Source organism: Plodia interpunctella, chromosome 10, assembly GCF_027563975.2.
Source record: "Plodia interpunctella isolate USDA-ARS_2022_Savannah chromosome 10, ilPloInte3.2, whole genome shotgun sequence".
Classification (NCBI taxonomy): domain Eukaryota; kingdom Metazoa; phylum Arthropoda; class Insecta; order Lepidoptera; family Pyralidae; genus Plodia; species Plodia interpunctella.
This window is the reverse complement of record NC_071303.1, coordinates 2,353,225-2,373,306: the sequence shown is the minus strand read 5'-3', so window position 1 is coordinate 2,373,306 and position 20,082 is coordinate 2,353,225. Positions and strand designations below refer to the sequence as shown.

General features: G+C 34.5%; 1 protein-coding gene across 1 annotated transcript; it reads left to right on the top strand.

The window, feature by feature from the left end:
- The first annotated feature begins 2,317 nt into the window (after positions 1 to 2,317).
- LOC128673145 (peptide transporter family 1-like) lies at positions 2,318 to 16,316 on the top strand. Its single transcript, XM_053750790.2, has 16 exons — positions 2,318 to 2,480; positions 3,373 to 3,451; positions 4,666 to 4,807; positions 5,373 to 5,459; positions 5,856 to 5,984; positions 6,729 to 6,874; positions 7,810 to 7,892; positions 8,182 to 8,349; positions 9,336 to 9,461; positions 10,409 to 10,531; positions 11,185 to 11,504; positions 12,597 to 12,733; positions 12,910 to 13,091; positions 13,478 to 13,564; positions 14,545 to 14,694; positions 15,955 to 16,316. The coding sequence occupies exons 1-16, from the start codon at positions 2,433 to 2,435 to the stop codon at positions 16,126 to 16,128; spliced, it is 2,181 nt and encodes a 726-aa protein (XP_053606765.1). The 5' UTR covers positions 2,318 to 2,432; the 3' UTR covers positions 16,129 to 16,316.
- The last annotated feature ends 3,766 nt before the right edge of the window (positions 16,317 to 20,082 follow it).

The following is a 20,082-nucleotide window of genomic DNA, read 5'->3' as shown; positions in this document are numbered from 1 at the left end:
TGTAGGTAATGGAAAAAGCATGTGACGAGGTTTTTTTCAATTACATAATGAGTCGTACCTACATAGATACATTAGGATTCCGTAAATCAAAAAGGACGCGTAGGTACCTACTAATCCTTTCAATAAATCAGCAATCTATATAATGAAAAATAATCTTTATATACTATTAGCTGCATCCTGGGCCTTCGCTTCCGTGGGAATTTCGTAATAAAAAATATCCTACTTATGTGTTATTACAGGTTATATTCTACACGTGTACTAAATTTCATGACAATCGGTCCAGTAGATTTTGCGTGAAAGAGTAACAAACATCCTCACAAACTTTCGCATTAATATTAGTAGGATTAATCCCAGAATCTAAAACTGGAGCTTAGTCATTGGATTAAATATTTCAATAATCTAAGATTTTTACTATGTACCTAAATCAATTACCATACCTACCTACCATCAATTGTACCTACTCTCTCTCCTACCCATTTTGCCGCCATTTTGCGCTGATATCGGCATCCCTAGTTGTCACACCATCAATTTATAATTATGTATACCTACGGAATCCTTGTGTGCTAATCAGAATTCACACTTGAGCATATTTGTATTTTCTAAGGGTTTTGTGACAAAAGTACGGTTATTCACCCGCGTAGAACAGTAAATCAATGTTATCTTTTGTATTAGTATCAAACACTGTTTGATACGTTATCTGCGCAGGGTAGGTGCATTGTTTAGCATTAGCTAATACTGGTTCCCACGTACAGTCACAAACAATTTGATTGCGTAATAAAAATGGTAGAATTTACAGAATCCATAGGTACTTGTTATAAATGTTAACAAATACACTTTGTATTTGTTTGTCTATCATTCACGTTATTTTTGGTGTGGATTAGGATACTTTTCTCGTGGGTCAGCTAGTAATTATATACTTATTTTTCAAATTCTTTATAGTCGTATTCCTCATGGCTGAGGGTCATGGTTATTACGTGGAATGAAACACACACAACAACTTTCTTGGCATTATTAATGGTTTGTCTCCATTTCACACACAAGTTAATAAGAATCAACCAGTGTGCAGGTTTCCTTACGATGTATCCTTCACCGGAAGCAAGTGGTGGACGATGAAAACTACTATACATGAGTCAGATTGGTATACAAACTCATGAGGCACGAGTAGGATTCGAACCTGATACCTTTCGGTCCACAGGCAGGCGTCTTAACCATTACACCACCACCGGTTCGATTTTCCAAATATAATTAAAATATTCCAGGTACCTTATCTTGATTACCAGGTACCAGGCACATTGGAGCTTGGCTCTACAGTAATCGGTCCTTCGAGCCGGATCAGTTCACCGGATCAGCACTTAAAAAATTGAAAATGAAGCCTTAAAGAGATTCTTCTTAAAAGTTTTGAGTGTACACGGAAGATATTTCTACAAGTACCTACCTACGTGGCAGTGCCACTAAGTTGCCACGTCACCGAAACACCTCCAGACTGTGATAATTTGTATAAATAGCTGACATTATCGCGAAACACTGATAATAATACGTAATAGACTTATTTGTGAACTGTTACGGCGATGACACAAAGTGAGCTTTAATTAATAGGCTTAATAAATTTAATAAAAGAAATTAGGGAAGGAAATGAAAGAAAAATCTCGATCAGTCACTGCGTCATTTCAATCGACTCTTGATTAAATTTGAAAAAAATTCCAAACGATTCTCGATTTGAGTTATTCGAAATCTTTGGAGTAGGTAAGGAAATTCGGAAACTCACTTCCTTAGATAATACTTGCCAAGCGGATGAACTTGGATAGGTACACGATAAAGATGTCATTGTTTAGGTATTAAATTTTTGGTATTGAATATTTAGGTATTTTTTAAGTACTCAGATATATATTTTTCCAGCGTCACGACCCGGTTTTGGTCAGATAAATCATAAAAATTATACACTTGAACCTTCCTCAGAAAACATACTATCTATTGGTGAAAACCGCATGAAAATACGTGCAGTAGTTTTTGAGTGCAGTAGTTTTTTATCGCGAACAGACAGAAGCGGCAGAGGACTTTATTTTATAATATGTGAGGATGTCAAGATAGAGATTTGATCCTTATAGTTGACCCTATTGATTATACTATAAGTTATTTTTCTTTGCCGTCTCCTCATGGCTGAAGGACGTGATCATATCGACTATTCCTAAAATCCCTTTATCAAAATACGATAGCATAACTGTTAAAATGTAAAATTGTATAAGTGTATACCTTTCTTTACTTAAATACAATGAATGACGAGATTAAACAAGTGTGTGCCAGCCCGAAGTGATATAAGCGTGCGGACAATAAAACTTCTCGTGTCAATTCCATGTGACGTGTACTGCAGTGCATGGATGTGACAGCAGTGATCCAGGTGACACATTCGGGTAGAAAAAGCTGTGCAACGCAAAATGGCGGGAGAAGGGATGGATTATTTGGACATGAGGCCGTCGGTGCCGGTTAGTATTCTCTTTTTTTGGCCGGTTTATACACTCGTGACATTGACATAGCTTATTTATTTACAAAGTCCCTAATTCTTTGTAAATATATTATGATTTAGCTTAGCGATTGAACTTGAATTAACTAGCTTGGATTTGAAAGCAGATATATATTTCTGTTTTGAAATTTATTGTCTTAAAAAAATGTTTGCTTTTTGGTGTTCACGGGTGGAAACCTATGGATCTCTGGTATTTTCGACATAAGTCTAGTGTCAGTGCTAAATTAGTTCTAGCCATTGAATTAATAGGTACTCAGTAGTACTTACTAAATCCATGTTTCGGTCATGCATTATATACCTACTATCCTCAAATCCTCCCACGCCTACGCGACGCTCTTTTAGTTTAGAATAAATATTATTTAGATTGAGATTATTAATAAACTAATATGAAAAGCTCTTGATAAAATCCCACTGACATCTTTACTTAGTATATCATAGTATATCATTATATAACAAAGTCACCTGCCGCGTTTGTCTGTTCCTAAGCTTTCTTCTATTAAACCAACGCAACCGATTTTGATGCAGTTACTGTTATTTAGACAGTGTTATTAACGAAGTTATTTGCGAGTATTCATACAAAAAAGCTTTTTAGACCTACATATTATAAAAGGGACTCCCCAGACGCGTCTATCTATCTATCTGTATGACCGCAATAAACACAAAAACTACCGGACGGATTTTTGTACGGTATTCATCAATAGATAGTATGATTCTTGAGGAAGGATTAGTATAAATTATTTATTATGGTTTAATTTAAATTTTACTTATCTAATGATAATTTCTAAAACAAAACCACCCAGCTCCAAATATGTCGGCATTACAGATATAAATAATGAGTCCTTTCCTTGTTACAGAAGGATCGTTTTCCTAGGATCATCCTCATTATAATCTTGGCGGAATTTTGCGAGCGGTTCTCATTTTCTGGGATGAAAGGTACTAATGAATTAATTTGCAAGTGGCTAGTATAAGATCGGCTTGCATTGTTTACTAGTTGTAAGAGCTAGAAAAAACGAACTTATGAAAACACATAGGTAGGTCTTCTCCCATTGCAACGCTCGTCAGTCCTTATTTTTTTCTAAATTTGTATAATAAATTATTAAAAATATAGTTATCATAATTTAGGTATTTCAATGTACATGTAATAAACCAGTGTTGATGGACATATTTGTGTAAGATCACAAATGATTCCCACAGTTATCACGATCTCTATATTTCGATGGAAACAAAAAATCTTTCGCAGAAAGAGTAATATTCTCAAGAGCTGTCTATTGAGGTCGCGCTGAGATGGCAAATCAGAGGCATGACGCCTCTAATTGACAAACCAAGGCACAACCACGAAGTAAAAATATAGAGGAGGCGCCTTATTTTCAATTCTCCAAAGTTGTGTGAAGCGCCACACGATATGCGAGACTGAAGCAGACGAAGTGTGGAAACGGTTCCATGGGTTCCGCCATTACTCTGATCCTTTCCGAATGGAAAATAGCCACGCCATCTTAAGTGACGTGTGTGTGTATTTCATTGTAGCTGTGCCCAAGTGGATATGTAATTGTACACCGGAAGAAGGTGATAGTATCGACAACGTCAATACATAGATTTAGAAGGGCTCCGGCCCCGATATGGAAAATGAACAGCGCCTCTATCGAACGTAAAATGAACTATTTATATTCCATTTCCATATAAATTTTGTTTTTTCTCATGAAAAATTTCTTTGTCAACGAGAAATCTCTGTATCTGGTCCGTGGGTAGAACAGTTTGAAACTACAAACAATGCGCAAGCAAGACACGCAGATAGGTAAATGGGCGAATTACAAGCCGCGACTTGTGTGGAACATTTCTAATGAAAAGTTAGTTGACTACTTTTTTAGTAAAGATATGTTTTGTTATTAGGGAACGTTGTTTAGGCAATGAAGTCCGAACTGTTTTATTTCAATAATAATTTAACTATATAAATATTATATGAAACCTTATAGAAAATATAGTGCAACTAAATACAAATTTAAATGCTACTAGAATGAATGAATGAACTAGCAATTTCTGGAATAAATTTAGCTTTCATAAATTCTATATATAATTATAAATTCCTAATAGAAATTTAAATTGACACCGAGGTGACATCAAGCGGGACACGATTTATGATTTACTTCCAGCGTTCCTAACACTATACCTGCGCAGTAAACTGGGCTATACGGATGATGGGGCCACGGAGATATACCACCTTTTCAGCACGTTTGCGTACGTTTTCCCAATAATTGGAGGGGTCCTGGCTGACAATTATCTCGGAAAATTCAGGTGACAATCCATTATTTGCTCAATAATCTCTTTTTAATAGAAAAAAATCTGATAATTTTGTGCCAATTTGCGTGCCGAGGTTCGCGTAATAATAAGTATAGAGGTGCCGAGGTTATATTTATGGTTTTCAATTTTTTTCCTTATCTATACTGTAATTTTATGATTGTAGATCATCGGGAAGTGGGTACCTACGTATAGTTAAGATTTAGATTCCCTTGTTAAAACGACAAATTTGCGACACCAAATAACTTAAGGCTTATTTAGATTGTAATGTTTACGTCCACAGCTAAAACAGACCCAATTAATTGTTTTAAATTTCAACTTAGTAGTTATTCCCGGAGAAAAAGAATCTTAACAGACAGTGGTCCTATAAAGATCAGTTTTCATTTTTTGTTGTGCTACAAATTGCAGGAATCTTTCTTCGAATCAATTTGTTAAGTTTTTCTCCTAATTTCAATAACATTTTGTTGTTGTCGCCACACTTGATTTTACAAAAATAAGAATAGTATACTACTGTATAGTATACTGGTCTATCTTCATTGTATATGTCTGGATTTGTTCTCAGGACGATATTATACTTGATGTTTGTGTACGCTGCCGGAAATATTTTAGTTGCGGTGACCGCAATACCTCAAGTGCCTTTTTCTGGACGGTAATTGCATTTTGTATAAAATTTATTAATCTCTGATACAGTTTAAGTTCATTATAAAGTATTTATATATTCTTTTTCGTAACTTATCTTGGGTGAATTTCACGACTGTTTGAACGCGGCGTGTAGCGTTTCATTAGAGTCGCACTTTTTTCTTTTAAATATAGAATCTTTTTTTAATTATTGAACATTTATAAAATTTGCAAATCGCTCGTGAATTTCACCCTCTTATGCGATTAGCGCTATATATATACCTATCTAGACTGATTATAATGAAAAAAAAAGTTTTACTAAAAATAATATGAAAAAAAAAACATCTTTACCCCAAAAAACATATACTGAATATTACAAAAACTTATTAATAAAAAAAATATATAAAAAATGTATCTATTTTCGCAGTATTTTCACTATGATTGGGTTACTGATGATAACCATGGGCACTGGGGGCATAAAGCCTTGTGTAACAGCGTTTGGGGGCGACCAGTTTAAGATACCAGAGCAGGAACATCATTTGTCTATATTTTTCAGGTAAAATTTGATAGTATTCTTAACAACATATAAAGATTTCTATACCTATAGTTTCCATTCTCTCGTAGTTTTGTCTGTAATAAAATCTTTTAAGTTGAATTTCACCTACTTGTCCTACAGAGACGAAATTTTCCATTCAATCAGATTCCAGGACAGTGCATTAATTAAAAAATAACGTCGAAGTAACATATGTGTTTTATCCATGTTAATATTATAAAGAGAAAAGATCTGTATTTTTGTTTGTAATTAAAAAAATACTGGGCCGATTTTAATGAAATTTGACACAGAGATTGATGAAACCTTCAGGAGTAACATGAGCATTTTAAAAAAATGATTTTACCGGAGCGAAGCCGGGACGGGCAGCTAGTATGCTATACATAGCAAAACATAGAATTCTATATCTAATAATGTGTTACATTATAATAATGTGATTATTTTAGCCATGTTTCACAAATAAATAAACTGATTGAATCCTATCGTCTGAGCGTTTTTACGGTTGCTTGCCAGTTTTAATATCTTCGTCATATCTACTTGATACTTTTACACACAACCTGCAACAATTCGAAAACGTCAGTAGTTTGTATCTTTTTGAGAAATTACTATATAATATAAAATTTGATGTGGAAAAGTGCTGGTGAATTTGATTGATTTGAATTTGAAGTTGTTTAGGTCAATTCACTGTAATGTAACTTCATGGATTTCGCTTAATATTTTTTTTTGCATAACATATATTTTTAATTACAGCATAATGTACTTCAACTTGTGTTTCGCTGGCCTTATTTCGAAGGCCCTGTCCCCAGTTCTGAGATCCGAAGTGCATTGTTTCGGTGACAAAGACTGTTATTCCTTGGCCTTTGGAGCACCTGCACTTGTTGTGCTGTTGTCTATTGGTAAGTTATTTTATCAATCTAATTGCTATTCAATTCAATTATTCGCTTTTTACATTGTACATTAGAGTAATTTTACAACTTAGTCACATCACCATCGCAGAGCGTTTCGACGGTTGCGGCCGCGCTGTCAATACGATCCGTCAATTTCCTTGTGGAAGGGATCATTTTCAAAATCATTCATAAATTTGACATTACCACAGTACAGATTAATTATTTTAAAGTCAGATAGTAACACCAAGTGTTGTCTTATAAAGGAAGGCAAATAAATGTTTGTTATTTATGGCATATTTCAATCAATATTTACACAATATTTCCACTTTATTAATTGCCCGAAAACAATAAACCTTCCACGCATACTACTTGTAAATATTTACTTGATGATTATAATGTAAACTGATCACAACATGTATGTGTACATAGCATTATGTCGTTTCCCTATATAGCTCGCTGTACATACAAATTTAAAAATAGATTAGACACAGATTGATGTGATTACAAATATTATTTAGTATAATATTTGCCTTGCTACGGAAAACCTTATGTTCTGACACCTGTCTTTGTTTTATATTTATTGTATAATTTTCAATAACCTTGGTTTATCACAAAGACAACAAATAAAAAAATTGAAGGTCGATCCACAAAATATAATTAATAAAAAAAATCGAAAACAAAAAATATATTTACTGAACACAGTATAAATAAAAATCGAATAAATTTTCGCTTAAAAATAGGTTCTGCTCACAAAACAGGCAGACATTTACGTTGGACAGACGGACAACTAAGTAAAAGTTAATACTTCGATTTTTCTAACTATATTATCTACTATATGATATAATAAGATATCTTTAAATGAACACATAAGACAACATATATCGAAATTAAAAATCTTTTATTATTTTCTTTACACAGGAGATAAATAAATCAATCATTTTCAGTTATATTTTTAAGCGCGAGAAAACGCTATGTTCTGAAAAAACCTGAAGGCAACATATTGCTGGATTTCATTAAGTGTATATCGGTAAGTTCCTATTTATACATCTACTTTATATGTGTATATTAAACTTTTGTTCCATACTACTCCGAAACACAAGCTATTTCGGAATAATATGGCAACACTGTGGCCGATTTTTATGAAATGTTATTTGTATGTTCACTAGGTCTTACCTATTTTTTATACAAACAATATATACAGTTATGAAAGAGCCTAAAGTCTGGGACCCTACTGGAATAAGCCGCCTGCTTAAAAAGATACTCCCAGAACTTAATTATTAATTTTTATATTTGCAAGCAATTAATTTTGTTTACAGCTAGGAGTTAAGAATGTGCTACAGAAAAAGACAGAAAAAGGTGTACATTGGTTGGATAGTACCCAACACTGTTACGATTCCAAGTTTATAAAGGACATCAAGAGAACTCTGTCTGTATTGGTTTTATTCACTGCTTGCCCTGTCTTCTGGGCATTGATTGATCAAATGGTGAGTTTACAATAGAAATGGTCATTACTATGTAAAAAAGTTGCCAAATATATTCAACCGTGTCGCGATCTGTCGGAACTAGTTTTTGTGCCCACGTAAAAGGTTTTAGGTATAATTTGTTTCGCTTTAATCTTTTATTATTTTAATCCTGGCTGTTTTAAACTTATAAATAATTTCCTTTTGCTTTATAACTGCCAGTCAGATATCAATACTGTAAATAAGTAAATAGTCAGATATTGAGACTGTAAATATATGCACTACCTCGTGCGTAGTGTGACTTTGTTATTTACATCTTACCATCGAGTCGATTCGCAGTGAGACGTAGCTAACCAATCACAGAGCGCCATTGTGACGCATCGACAACCACACTGCAATGTATTGAGTTCACTGCGTCTTACTACGATCGATTCGATAGTAAGAAGTGAAATGTAAACTCGCAATTTGCCCTCAAGTTCGATATAGCTGACAGTAAGATTTTTGTATTTTATAAGTTATTTTTTCAAAATCAAAATAAAATCATTTATTCCGAAATTAGGCCTTAACATGCACTTTTTCACGTCATATTCTAAATTAAATGATATTTACCAAAGCTACAAATCACTAGCATTTCGGAACGACCACTGCTGAGAAGAAATGCCGAAAGAAACTCATTCAAACAGTGTTGGTCCCTATAACGCCAGAAGGGCTTACGATTTTTTAGATATAGATTTTTGATCAGTAATAACAATGTAAGTACACAATAAATTACATGGTCAAAAGGTTATATATATGTATAATTAACCAACTTTTAATAAAAGATCGAGTTGACCAGTTTCCCCGACAGCACCCGTTAAATTTTCTAGTTATTTTCCAAATTTTACTTCCCATTTTTTATCTGTTACAGTCAACAAACTCAACTTACCATGCCTGAAACTGCGCCGGTAATACGGGAGAATTGGCACAATATTGATGCGCTGTTAACTGTACTATGGTTTCATATTTTTTAGGGTTCAAGGTGGACGCTTCAGGCCACAAAAATGGACGGCAGGTTCGGCTACCTGACGGTCAAACCTGATCAAATGATAGTGCTCAATCCTATCATAATTCTCATTGTCATTCCTATAGCTCAAAAGGTGAGATGTAATGACTAAACTTATTTAAACCTACACTTGCTAGTACTTATCAAAACTCTAATTCTAAATTATAATTAGACTCTAAAATCCACCCAATATGTGGAATACTGAAGTAACAATATCTGCTACTATAAAAGACCTAAGAACATATTTTTAGAACGTGCTATCAATGACAGGAGTTGAAAGCGGTGGTGGTTCAGTAATTAAAACGCCGTAATTCAAGGTCCTAAGGTTTAAATTCAACTCGTGCCACATGACTTTGCATATCAATCTGACTCATGTAATCTAGCATTGTTTCCAGTGAGATATAGAGATGATTCGTCGATTAGGGTATTTTTTTTTGGCTGACTTTTACGACGGCAAGTAATACAATAATAGGTCAACAACATTTTAAATCTAATTAAAAAGTTACAATTTTATACTATTTTATTTCGGTGCAATGTATTTGTGTAATGTACCTAAAGACGTTTATCCAGTTGCTCTTATTTAATATGAACAAATAATGGCACACAGTCTCAGCTGTGCGCAAATACAGGGTGTTTTAAACGTGCCTCGTCCTGAATACAGACGATCTAATGCTTGCAATAAGAATACAATATCTACAAAATGTTCGATAGTACTGAATTGCTATGACAGTATAACATTTTTACTTTCTAAGTATTCTAAAATTAGTTTTATGTTAAATTATCAAAGACAAGTTATACTACATGGTGAAAAATCATGAATGGACTATAAACAAGAATCTGTAAGTAGTTATAAAATACCATTAATCAAACAAAATTACATTGAGATAGAGAGAATTGAGCTGACCAGTTCCCTCTGGTTTCTGCCACACCTTTTCAATTTTCTTTAAAGTTCTAACGTGAACATGTTATAGGTATAAGTGATAGAGGTTAACTCATATTTTATCTGTGGGTTAACTGTTTTTATTTGGCTTGTTTTTTCAGTACGTTTATCCTTTCCTCGAAAGGCGGGACATATTGAAGAATCCTTTGCATAAGATGACCCTGGGCGGTATATTGGCGGGGGTCGCTTTCATAGCGTCCGGGATACTGGAGATTTACCTTAGGGTGAGCATTCTTTACTTACACAAACGTATGTATCAGACATACAGATAGATGTTACTAACTATAGTTCTAGGCTTTATTGTTAGTAACATGTATATGGATAAAATGTATTATTATTGTTAATTAAGTACCTAAACTTACATATTATTAGTTTTTGTGTGAAAATTGCATTAGTTGTTTAATAAATACTTTTTGAAAAGGTAAAGATGAAGAAATGACGTCTGCAAAAAAGTCAGACCTGTGGATCTTAAGCCGGGTCGGCTGCGCCATTTGAACAAAACATTTGTTCAAAAACATAAAAAGGGGCGTGGCCGAACGTGTTTTACAACGATAAAATTATGTTTTTGAACAATGTTCTGTTTGAACTGACTTTGCTGGCTCAGTCACCCCAAAGTCTGAACGAGTTAAACTCGAAAACCAGATAGCGCCATAGTCGTCTATTCTGCGCTTCGGATCGCCCGTTGACAGCTCCCAATTCACGCAGTTCAGCCTCCACGGCGTTGCTACAGCTTTATCTGGGGCACCCGGAGGGCGTCGACATGAGACTTTTCGAGATAGCCTATAATATAGTTAGTAATATAGATACAGAGCTTTTTAAAAAAATCTTTTAATTGGTTAATATTGACCAATAAAAAAGATTTTATTTTTTATTTCAGACCAAATATCCCCAACTGCCTCAACCGGGTTATTCCCAAATAAGAATATTCAATGGCAACCCGTGTTCTGTGTCTCTCCAGAATTACCACCATAACATAACGTATACAATACCTCCTCTATCCCACTTCGTCAAAAAGGATGTTAAAGTAACAGGAACACAAAATATCATGTTAGATTTGGGTGGCAGTTGTATTGTACCCAGAAAAGAAATGTTTTTATTGGAAGAGAATAGTGCTGTTTCATTTTTTATAGATGGAAATGATATACATCGGTATAATGATGTTTTGGAAAAGAGCAAATCTGGATTTCCAGTAGTCAGGTAAGTTAGGTAGTTTTCATAATTTTCAAATTCTTGTATTTCGACGAAAAGAACAGCATCTTTTTCATCTTTAGATTTGAATTACCTACCTTGGATCATCTTATTCACTTACACACACACATGTAGGAAGATATACAATTTTCCTATCGATTGTCACAATATAATAAGTACAAAACATCCACATTGTGCTTTGTTTGTCTTGACAAATTCTATTTCAGCCAATAAATAATAATCTAATTCAAAATGTTCCATTACTGTGTCAATTTTAAAACATGTATTGTGGATTTTATACCAAAACAAACCCTTTTAGTTCCCCCAATCTGGTAAAGTTTGTCGGAAAAACGGTTAAAGACAGCAAATGTTTCCGGTGGAGGTTCTGTAGGATCGGAAACGATTCCCTTTTACCCAGCTTTTTGTTTGTCCGCCAGATTGGGTTAGATTCTACAACTTTGAAGACTTTATTTTTCTTCCTTAAACCTAATTTCATTGTGAATGTTCTAGTTTGTTTCGTTATTTGCTGTCACTGTAAGTTCTTATAATAGATAGATTTTGAAAATATTTTAAAGTTGAAAGATAACTAAAAAATGTAAACAATTATATATTTTTTTGTGCGGCTGCAATAACTATTAAGTCACGTTATGTTCAAAGTACCTCTAAATACCTGTGCATCGAAAGGTCCCAGGTTCGAATCTACTCGTGCCACATGAATTTGTATACCAATCTGAATCATGTATAGTAGTTTTCATCGACCACCACCTGTTTCCGTTTTCGGTGAAGGAATACATCGTGAGGAAACCTGCACACTGGTTGATTATTAACTTATGTGTGAAATGGAGAAGGCAATGGCAAACTACTACATTACTAATGCCAAGAAAGTTGTTATGTGTGTTAAATACACGTAATGACCACGACCCTCAGCCATGAGGAATACGACTATGAAAATGTCGTTAAAAGAAATTACTTTGTTAGATCATAGACAGAAATGATCTGTTTCTAGCTCAGAGCCATGGATTTAGTAAGTACTCCTACTAATTCCATGCTCAGATCATCTAGGATTTTTTAATTTTATTTATATATTTCTTTCTTTTTCAGATTTTTAGTAACACAGCGAGTTACTGGTCAAAATATAACGTTTACCAGAGAATCGAATAACGAAGTGGAGGCATATATTCATCGTGGCGTTTCGAAGACAATAGAAATATTCACGGATACCTATTCCATTAGATTAGGTAAAAAAAATATATTTTCACTATATTTGTGATCTGGGGGCCAGGTCCCATAGGTACGTTACGGCTCCGTTGTGTTCCGTCGTTCCGAATACGTGAAGATAATGAAATTTTGTATATTATCTATTATTCTTCTAACATACGATTTTCTCAAATATTAATAAAACAACCAATTTCAGACACAGCTAGTACAATAAACGTAACAATCAACAAAGGGGCAATACATCAAACAAAAACAGCTAATAGTACAGAAATTGCCATATTAAATAACAAGATATTTAGTAATATTGTTGCTAGAGACTTGAGAATGGAGAGTGGCGGGGTGTACACTGTGATACTGGATCGGAACGACAACGGATACGTAAGTAGAACTGGACACTATCAACTTTGTGCTAATATTGGTATTAAATTGAGAATTTGTTTATTATGTTTGTTTATTATTAAGCTTTTATTTAACTTGCAATGGATGCATGTATGTTTGTTTGTTCGGGTGGAATCTTGCTACTCAATTTTGAAGCAGATATCTTCAACCTGTGTGAGCTGAAATGTTGTATACACGTTTAGTTAGGATGATAATACACGATGCTGTGTGACGTAATTCTAAATCCAATATGGCGGACCATCCAAGATGGCGGAATAGTTATTAAGAACCAGAAATACCACCGATTTTGGAGGAGAAGGAATTGAATATTTTGTTAACAACTAACAAGGATAATAAGGATAAATAAGGATTCGCTTGTATTTCAGGAGGTGAATGTGGTCATCATCACAGAAGCGAACACGATATCGATGGTGTTGTTGTTTCCACAATTTCTGATCATGTCCGTTGCTGAGGTGGGTGTCAATTCTATAAGCTTAACATCCAGTGCTAATCAAATGTATACTTAGTTAAACTTAGCCCTTACAGTTGAGCCTTTAGCTTGGCTAGTAACATAGAGATCTCCGGTATTCTCCGAAAATATAGTGGAATGAAAGGCACAGGTAAGTAGTGTCCAATCGAAACAGTGGAATCGTGACTTTTAGCCATAACCAGACCTAGCAGCTAATACAAATAAACATTTTTAACAAAGAACCATTTTTGTTTTCAACCTAGATGTCAAAGTTAGTTTCAGTTGAATTTCACCATGTTACAATGTAAGTATGTAAGCAAATTTTTGTTTGCAGTGGAATATTGACTATAATCTGAAATAAAGACAGCAAGAAGATTTGTTTCGTATCTCTCAATCGTTTGCGCTTGCGAGAAACCTTTGTATTTTGAATGGAGTTTTTCAATATTTCCATTGTTTTGTTCTGATAACCATTGTCGTTGTTTTTTTACATAATATAAGATTAAACTAAATCCAAATATATTTTGCATATGCCTAACCAACCAAGCTATATTTTTCATTAGCTATTTTACTTTGGGAAATTTCACAACTTGGTTAAAATCACTTTCATGGCAAGATATAATATAGAAACCATAGACAATAGAAATCGTACTTATACATATATTTAATTATTTTAAGTTTCTCTTGTTGTTCAGATTTATATTCGTTTTGATTATTAGAAAAAAAACATTGAAGATGGCATAGACAAAACTAAAATAGTTACTTAATCTCTGTCATGAATAACGTTTGTTGATCGCGCAAAGAACTAAAAGCATTCGTTTCTCCCGTTCACCTGCCAGTCGGAGTGCACTTAAACCTAAGTGCGTCTTGTTTTCGCTGTCTATTCACCGAGTTCATTGACCGAATTCGTTGGCACCCCCTTTTAACTCTTTTACTATCGATAATGGCTGTATCACAATATTTTTATTGAAATTTATTTTTGCATAGCTCCTATTCGGGATCACGGGCAACGAGTTTGTCTTCAAAGAGGCTCCTGAAAGTATGAAGGCTGTGCTGACATCAGCGTGGCTGCTGACTGAAGCCATGGGCAACGTTATCATCATCGTCATCACCAGATTCCTGGTTGGGTACGGACAGGTGTGTACTCACTACTTTCTCTCTTATCCTCGCAAGTTTCGGATTGAATTGGAGGTTGAGCGTCAAAAATAAATCACATAGTTTTAGGATTATTTTGTTGTGGTTTTACACTGCCTGACGGCAACCTTGTTTTGAAGTTTGTTGCCTATTCGCGAGAGGACATGAAGTGGTCTTATGGGCGAGACCACTTCTTTCATTATATTTTTCTTTCTTGACATTCAATCTGACACCAGTGTTAGCAATAACTCGACAATAAACAAAGAAAAAGACCAAACTACATTTTTCTCATCCTTCGAAATAGGTATAGCTTATGATTTCCTAAAAAGAGTAACGTTGTAATATGATCACTTGTAAGTCTTGCAACTTATAAATTTCCACTTAGATGGACAACAATAATGATTATTTATTTGCAAATAGGTACATGAGCTCTCAATTAGTGTTAAAAGAAAACTTAATCCTACATGTTTTACCGGCTATGGGTATGCAAAACAAACATTTCTTAAGGTTTCAATCACTACTAGTAATAATGTAAGTTATCAGCAGCCAAAACATCATTGAATTTTGGTTTCATTAAGGAAAGACATTCCTGTATGTACGGATCGTTTCCCGAACAAATAAATTGGTTAATAGAAACAACTTTGTAATCTGGCGTGGCTCGGGTTCGATTTCCGCCCTGGGCAAATATTAGCTTGCCAAGCTATGTCTCCGCTTCCGATGTACTATGTAACGAAAATAGGTAAGTATTATATTTATTTTGCCATTGACACATATGAAAACAAAAATCAAATTCAAATAGTTTATTTAGAAATTAGACTTTCACAGGCACTTTGTCTCAGCACTCGGATATATATAATATACGGGATGGCTTTTTTAAAACCAGCACAAATTATCACAATTTAATAGAATATATACAATAAATGTATTGTGAAACAGAACATTAAGTAGATACATTTTCGACTTGCCCTAACAAGTGCTTCCACTGATCAATCTGTTTCCATTGGAGAGCAAGAATTCGACTCCAGATAGTCCAGGTATCGCTGGAGTGATGACGTATTGAGAGACTTAGGGGCCTTACCATCAGCTCTCAATGTTCATTCGGGACCTATATTGATTTGCGTCGCAAATTATTACCATCGAGTTAATTTTTGTTACTAAATGCGATTCATTTCAGGTTTATAATCTGTGCTGCATTTGAATCGTTCCCTAAAAGTTGACAGTAGGCCTGCTGGGAAAAACTAACTATATTATATTTTTTCACAGCACACGCAGTTCTTCTTCTACACGGTCCTTATGTTCATCTCCATCACGATATTCTACTTTCTATCGCGTGGGTACAAGTTCTGTCATGAGGAAGAACACGCGAGGAAAGTCAGGAGTCCTAGCGAGGTGTTGTACCTGCAAGTGAAGCAGACAGAAGACTGTCTTGATCATTAGTTTTAATTAATAAAAAAATATGTTGTTCACGGCTCGACTTCGGCAAAAAAGTTATGTAACTCTTCGGCTCTCCAACTGTCTCTACACAAAAAATCCAATCAGTTCAATGCTCCATTTTGACGTGACGCGGGTCTGTCCACACGTTAAATAAGTTTATTTGTTAGACAAATTAAAAAACCCCCGACTTTCAATATTTATTTCGCTACAACTTTTGCACAGCTGAACCGATTTTCATGAAACATGGCTAAGAACACTCGGGATAAAATTATCTATGATACAAAGAAAACAAAACGAAAATCGGTTCACCTGTTTGGGAGCTACGATGCCACATACAGATACACAGACAGACACGTTAAACTTATAACACCCCAGTTTTTTCGTCGGGGGTTAAAAAAAATGAAAAATTTTATTTAGATTTCATTCGTCAAATCCGTGTATAAAATTTTATAAGAATTCCTTAAAGTTTAGAGTACCTTTTGAAGGATTTAAGATAATTTTCGTAATAAATATTTTTTGTTTTCGCAAAAATGTCAGAGCCAACTTTATTAAAGGGCCAGCCGTTTAAAATACATATTTAGTTCATTAATTAATTGGTTTAGTTTAATTATTCTAATTATCATTATTAAAATCTCGTTGCAACATTTTTAAAATGATAAGTTTAGTGTTTATAAATATTCTAATCGACTTAAATTTAATTGTACATAAAAAATAATATTTTGTAAGTTGGAAAAAATAAGAAATGTTTAAAAGTAAAATGTGTAAGTAATTAAATTATAATAGGTATACATACATAATATGTGATTTTTTAAAGGTTAAGATATTGTTTTTGTACTAATTTTGATTTAAAAAAAAATTGAAAATACACTACGGCTAGTTTTATATGATGATATAAAGAAATAAGAGTGAATTGTGCCAGTCAACGTTGATGTTAACCTGTGATGTTAACTTTAACCTGCGCAGAAAAATGCAAAGCACTTACGGCGTTTTGTCTAAACGTCAACGTCAAAGTTTACTGGTGCAATCAGCCTATCTTTGTGTACGGAAATAAGTTTAACTAAGTGTTAATGTTTTTAGCCCCCGACGATTTGTATGTTTGTCCGTGCCATCGTAGCAGCCATACAGCTGTACAGATTTCGATCTAGTTTTTTTTTTTAATTTAAATAAAATTTTAATATACACCATACGAAACTGTGGTGGTGGTGTAATGGTTAAGCCCGCCTGTGGATCGAAAGGTCCCAGGTTCGAATCTTACTCGTGCCACATGAGTCTGTATACCAATCTGATTCATGTATAGTAGTTTTCATCGACTATGCACCACTTGCTTCCGGTGAAGGAAAACATCGTGAGGAACTGGTTGATTATTAACTTGTGTGTGAAATGGAGAAGGCAATGGCAAACCACTCCATTAATAATGCCAAGAAAGTTGTTGTGTGTGTTTTATTCCACGTAATGACCACGACCCTCAGCCATGAGGAATACTGTTCTTAGCAATATTTGGAAAATGTGCGGTCAGCCGTTTGGAAATCTTCAGCTTTTTTTCTAACAGAAGAGGTGATGCCAGCTGCTTCATAGAGGGGTTGCTTAAATTTTTGATATAGTTTTTACTATTAATGTTGTTTATCTATTTTGGTTATATAGCACATGCTATGTTATTTCATACAAATCGCAAACAAGGTATTATTCCACAACAGAATACAAATGGTATATAATATACTAATATACGACGACATTCTTACTGGTAGAAAACCCAATGAACCAGATAGCCACTATCTAAGAAAATATGTACATTGGCATCGAGCCAAATTGTTATATACCATAAGTACTTAGTGGTAAGGAGATAATATTTTTGCACTATTATCAAGATACGAGTATATGAGCCCGTTAATACAAATTAATTTAAAATAAATTATGTAATGTACTGATAGCTGTAAATTTATGGAAATGTTTTTATTGTGTTTTATTTTTCTTTCATCTAATTCTGTTCAGTCTTATGAAAGCTAAGACTGGGTTGCACCAGTCAACTTTATTAACTTTAACCTGAGCAGAAATACGCAAAGTGCGCCATTTTGACTAACCGTCCGCGGCGCGCCGACTGGCGCAACTCAATTTAAAAGCACTGCGAGCCGCGAGCCGATATGAAATTGATATTATTCCTAAATAACACATAGCTTTTTCTACCGCAATACTGTATAAGCATGCTTCAGTGTGTCACCGACGACGTCGAGCCGAGTGAGTTGCGTTATTTTTAGTTCGCACGTCTATCAAATACTTAGGAAATAAACACAATCCCATTTATAATATTATTTGCGGGATTTTAAAATGCAAATAAAATGTTAAAACGCCACATAATTGTTATGAAGAAAATTGCGGTATGCATCTGGAAATTCCATATCACACTGCTATTTAGGTCGGGTCCAGCTGAAATTCTACAATTCTTATTTAAATGCACGCGCCTGGTATAAAATGCATGGACTTTTTTCAGAACTAGGAATATTTTCTTATTTTAGCATTATTCATATTAACTTATTTCGTTACGTTTTCGGATATTGCTAGCAGTAAATTTTAATAACACCCACACTTACTGTAAAAGGGATACTATGCAATTCTAAAGCGATAAATCGCGTGCCAGCTGCTGTTTAGCATTTATAAGAGTTTAGCAGACAGAGCATTTCACATAATTCATTCCTCAAAAAATTCAAATTCAAAATTTAGAATGATAAACATCACTTATTGACGTCATGCCGACGAAGTTTCCTGCCGACTTCCAAAGCGCAGGTGAAGAAGCGGCGTAACAAACTTCACCGCGACCTGTTCTCCAAAGACGTCAATTTAGAGTTGCATCAGTCACCTTTTTACTAAGCTTTTTGACGTTAACTTTAACCTTAAAATGGCGTACTTTGGGTTATATTATTTCAGCGGCACTTGTAACTTGTGTGAGAACCATTTGAAGTTTTAAAAAATCTTTCTGTCAACGTGAGCTGACATCACCAGGTGATAAAATCACACACCTCTTCACATCACCTCTTAAATCTTCGCGTGTTGAAGTATTTTTGTGGCTGTGACGTCTCAAACCTTTATGAAAATTCGGTTGGTATTTTTCACCAGCCGCTTGCCTTACTCTTATTGGGAATGCTGTTAACGTTTCTTATCCCATCGTCGCCTCGTACGACATTTGGTCGTCAAAACTTGCTAACTGCAGCGCGACGGATGAGACCGACCATGGCCTTAGTGGATATGGAGTGGTCTTATTCTAGGGCGGTAGGCACACATCTCTCTCTTTACCTCTCGGTCGCAGCATTATACATATGTTTTTGGTTTGCGAGTATTTTGCTTGCAAGGTCCAATCCAACAACTAACCACAAGGTACTTTGCGGGCTTCGTTGAGTCTTTGACAAATTCAAGTTCAGTTTGATAGTTTGTTGGTTTATGGTATTATGTTGTTTTTAGCGTTGCCGAACTATCGATAGTTTGAATATCGATACTGCCTTTATCAATAGTATTACACTAAAACCGGTTATCGATCTTTGGTATACCAAAGACTTATTCATAATATTGAAAAAGAGAGAAAGGAGATAAATTATATAGATAAAAGTGATAGGGAAGTATAGTATTCCCAAAAACCACCCAACAAAACAATTATACAGTCACTCGATACGTTGATTGATTGCCCTGTCATCAATCTCAATAGTGAGGGTCGTTCACCCCCGTGACGTCACCACAACATCAGCATGAAATGGAACACTGGCTTTGTTTTTATTTTTTCGGGGTGTTATGTGCCAGTCTGTGAGAGTTTGTGACTCATCAAATTAAAAAAAAAGATAGGTATGTTTTTTTTTAATTCCACTGATTTTTAAACGTGGTTTCAAGATCGTTTTTATTTGAAGTCTATTAGTCAAAATGTAGTTAGGGATAAATATTTGATATGCTTTTAATTATACATCGATTTTGAATATA

Coding starts and splice junctions, on each gene's coding strand:
- LOC128673145 (XM_053750790.2), top strand. CDS start 2,433: ATGGCGGGAGAAGGGATGGATTATTTGGACATGAGGCCGTCGGTGCCG. Junction 7,893..8,181: donor ATTTCATTAAGTGTATATCG/GTAAGTTCCTAT, acceptor TTTTGTTTACAG/CTAGGAGTTAAGAATGTGCT. Junction 13,092..13,477: donor ATCGGAACGACAACGGATAC/GTAAGTAGAACT, acceptor CTTGTATTTCAG/GAGGTGAATGTGGTCATCAT.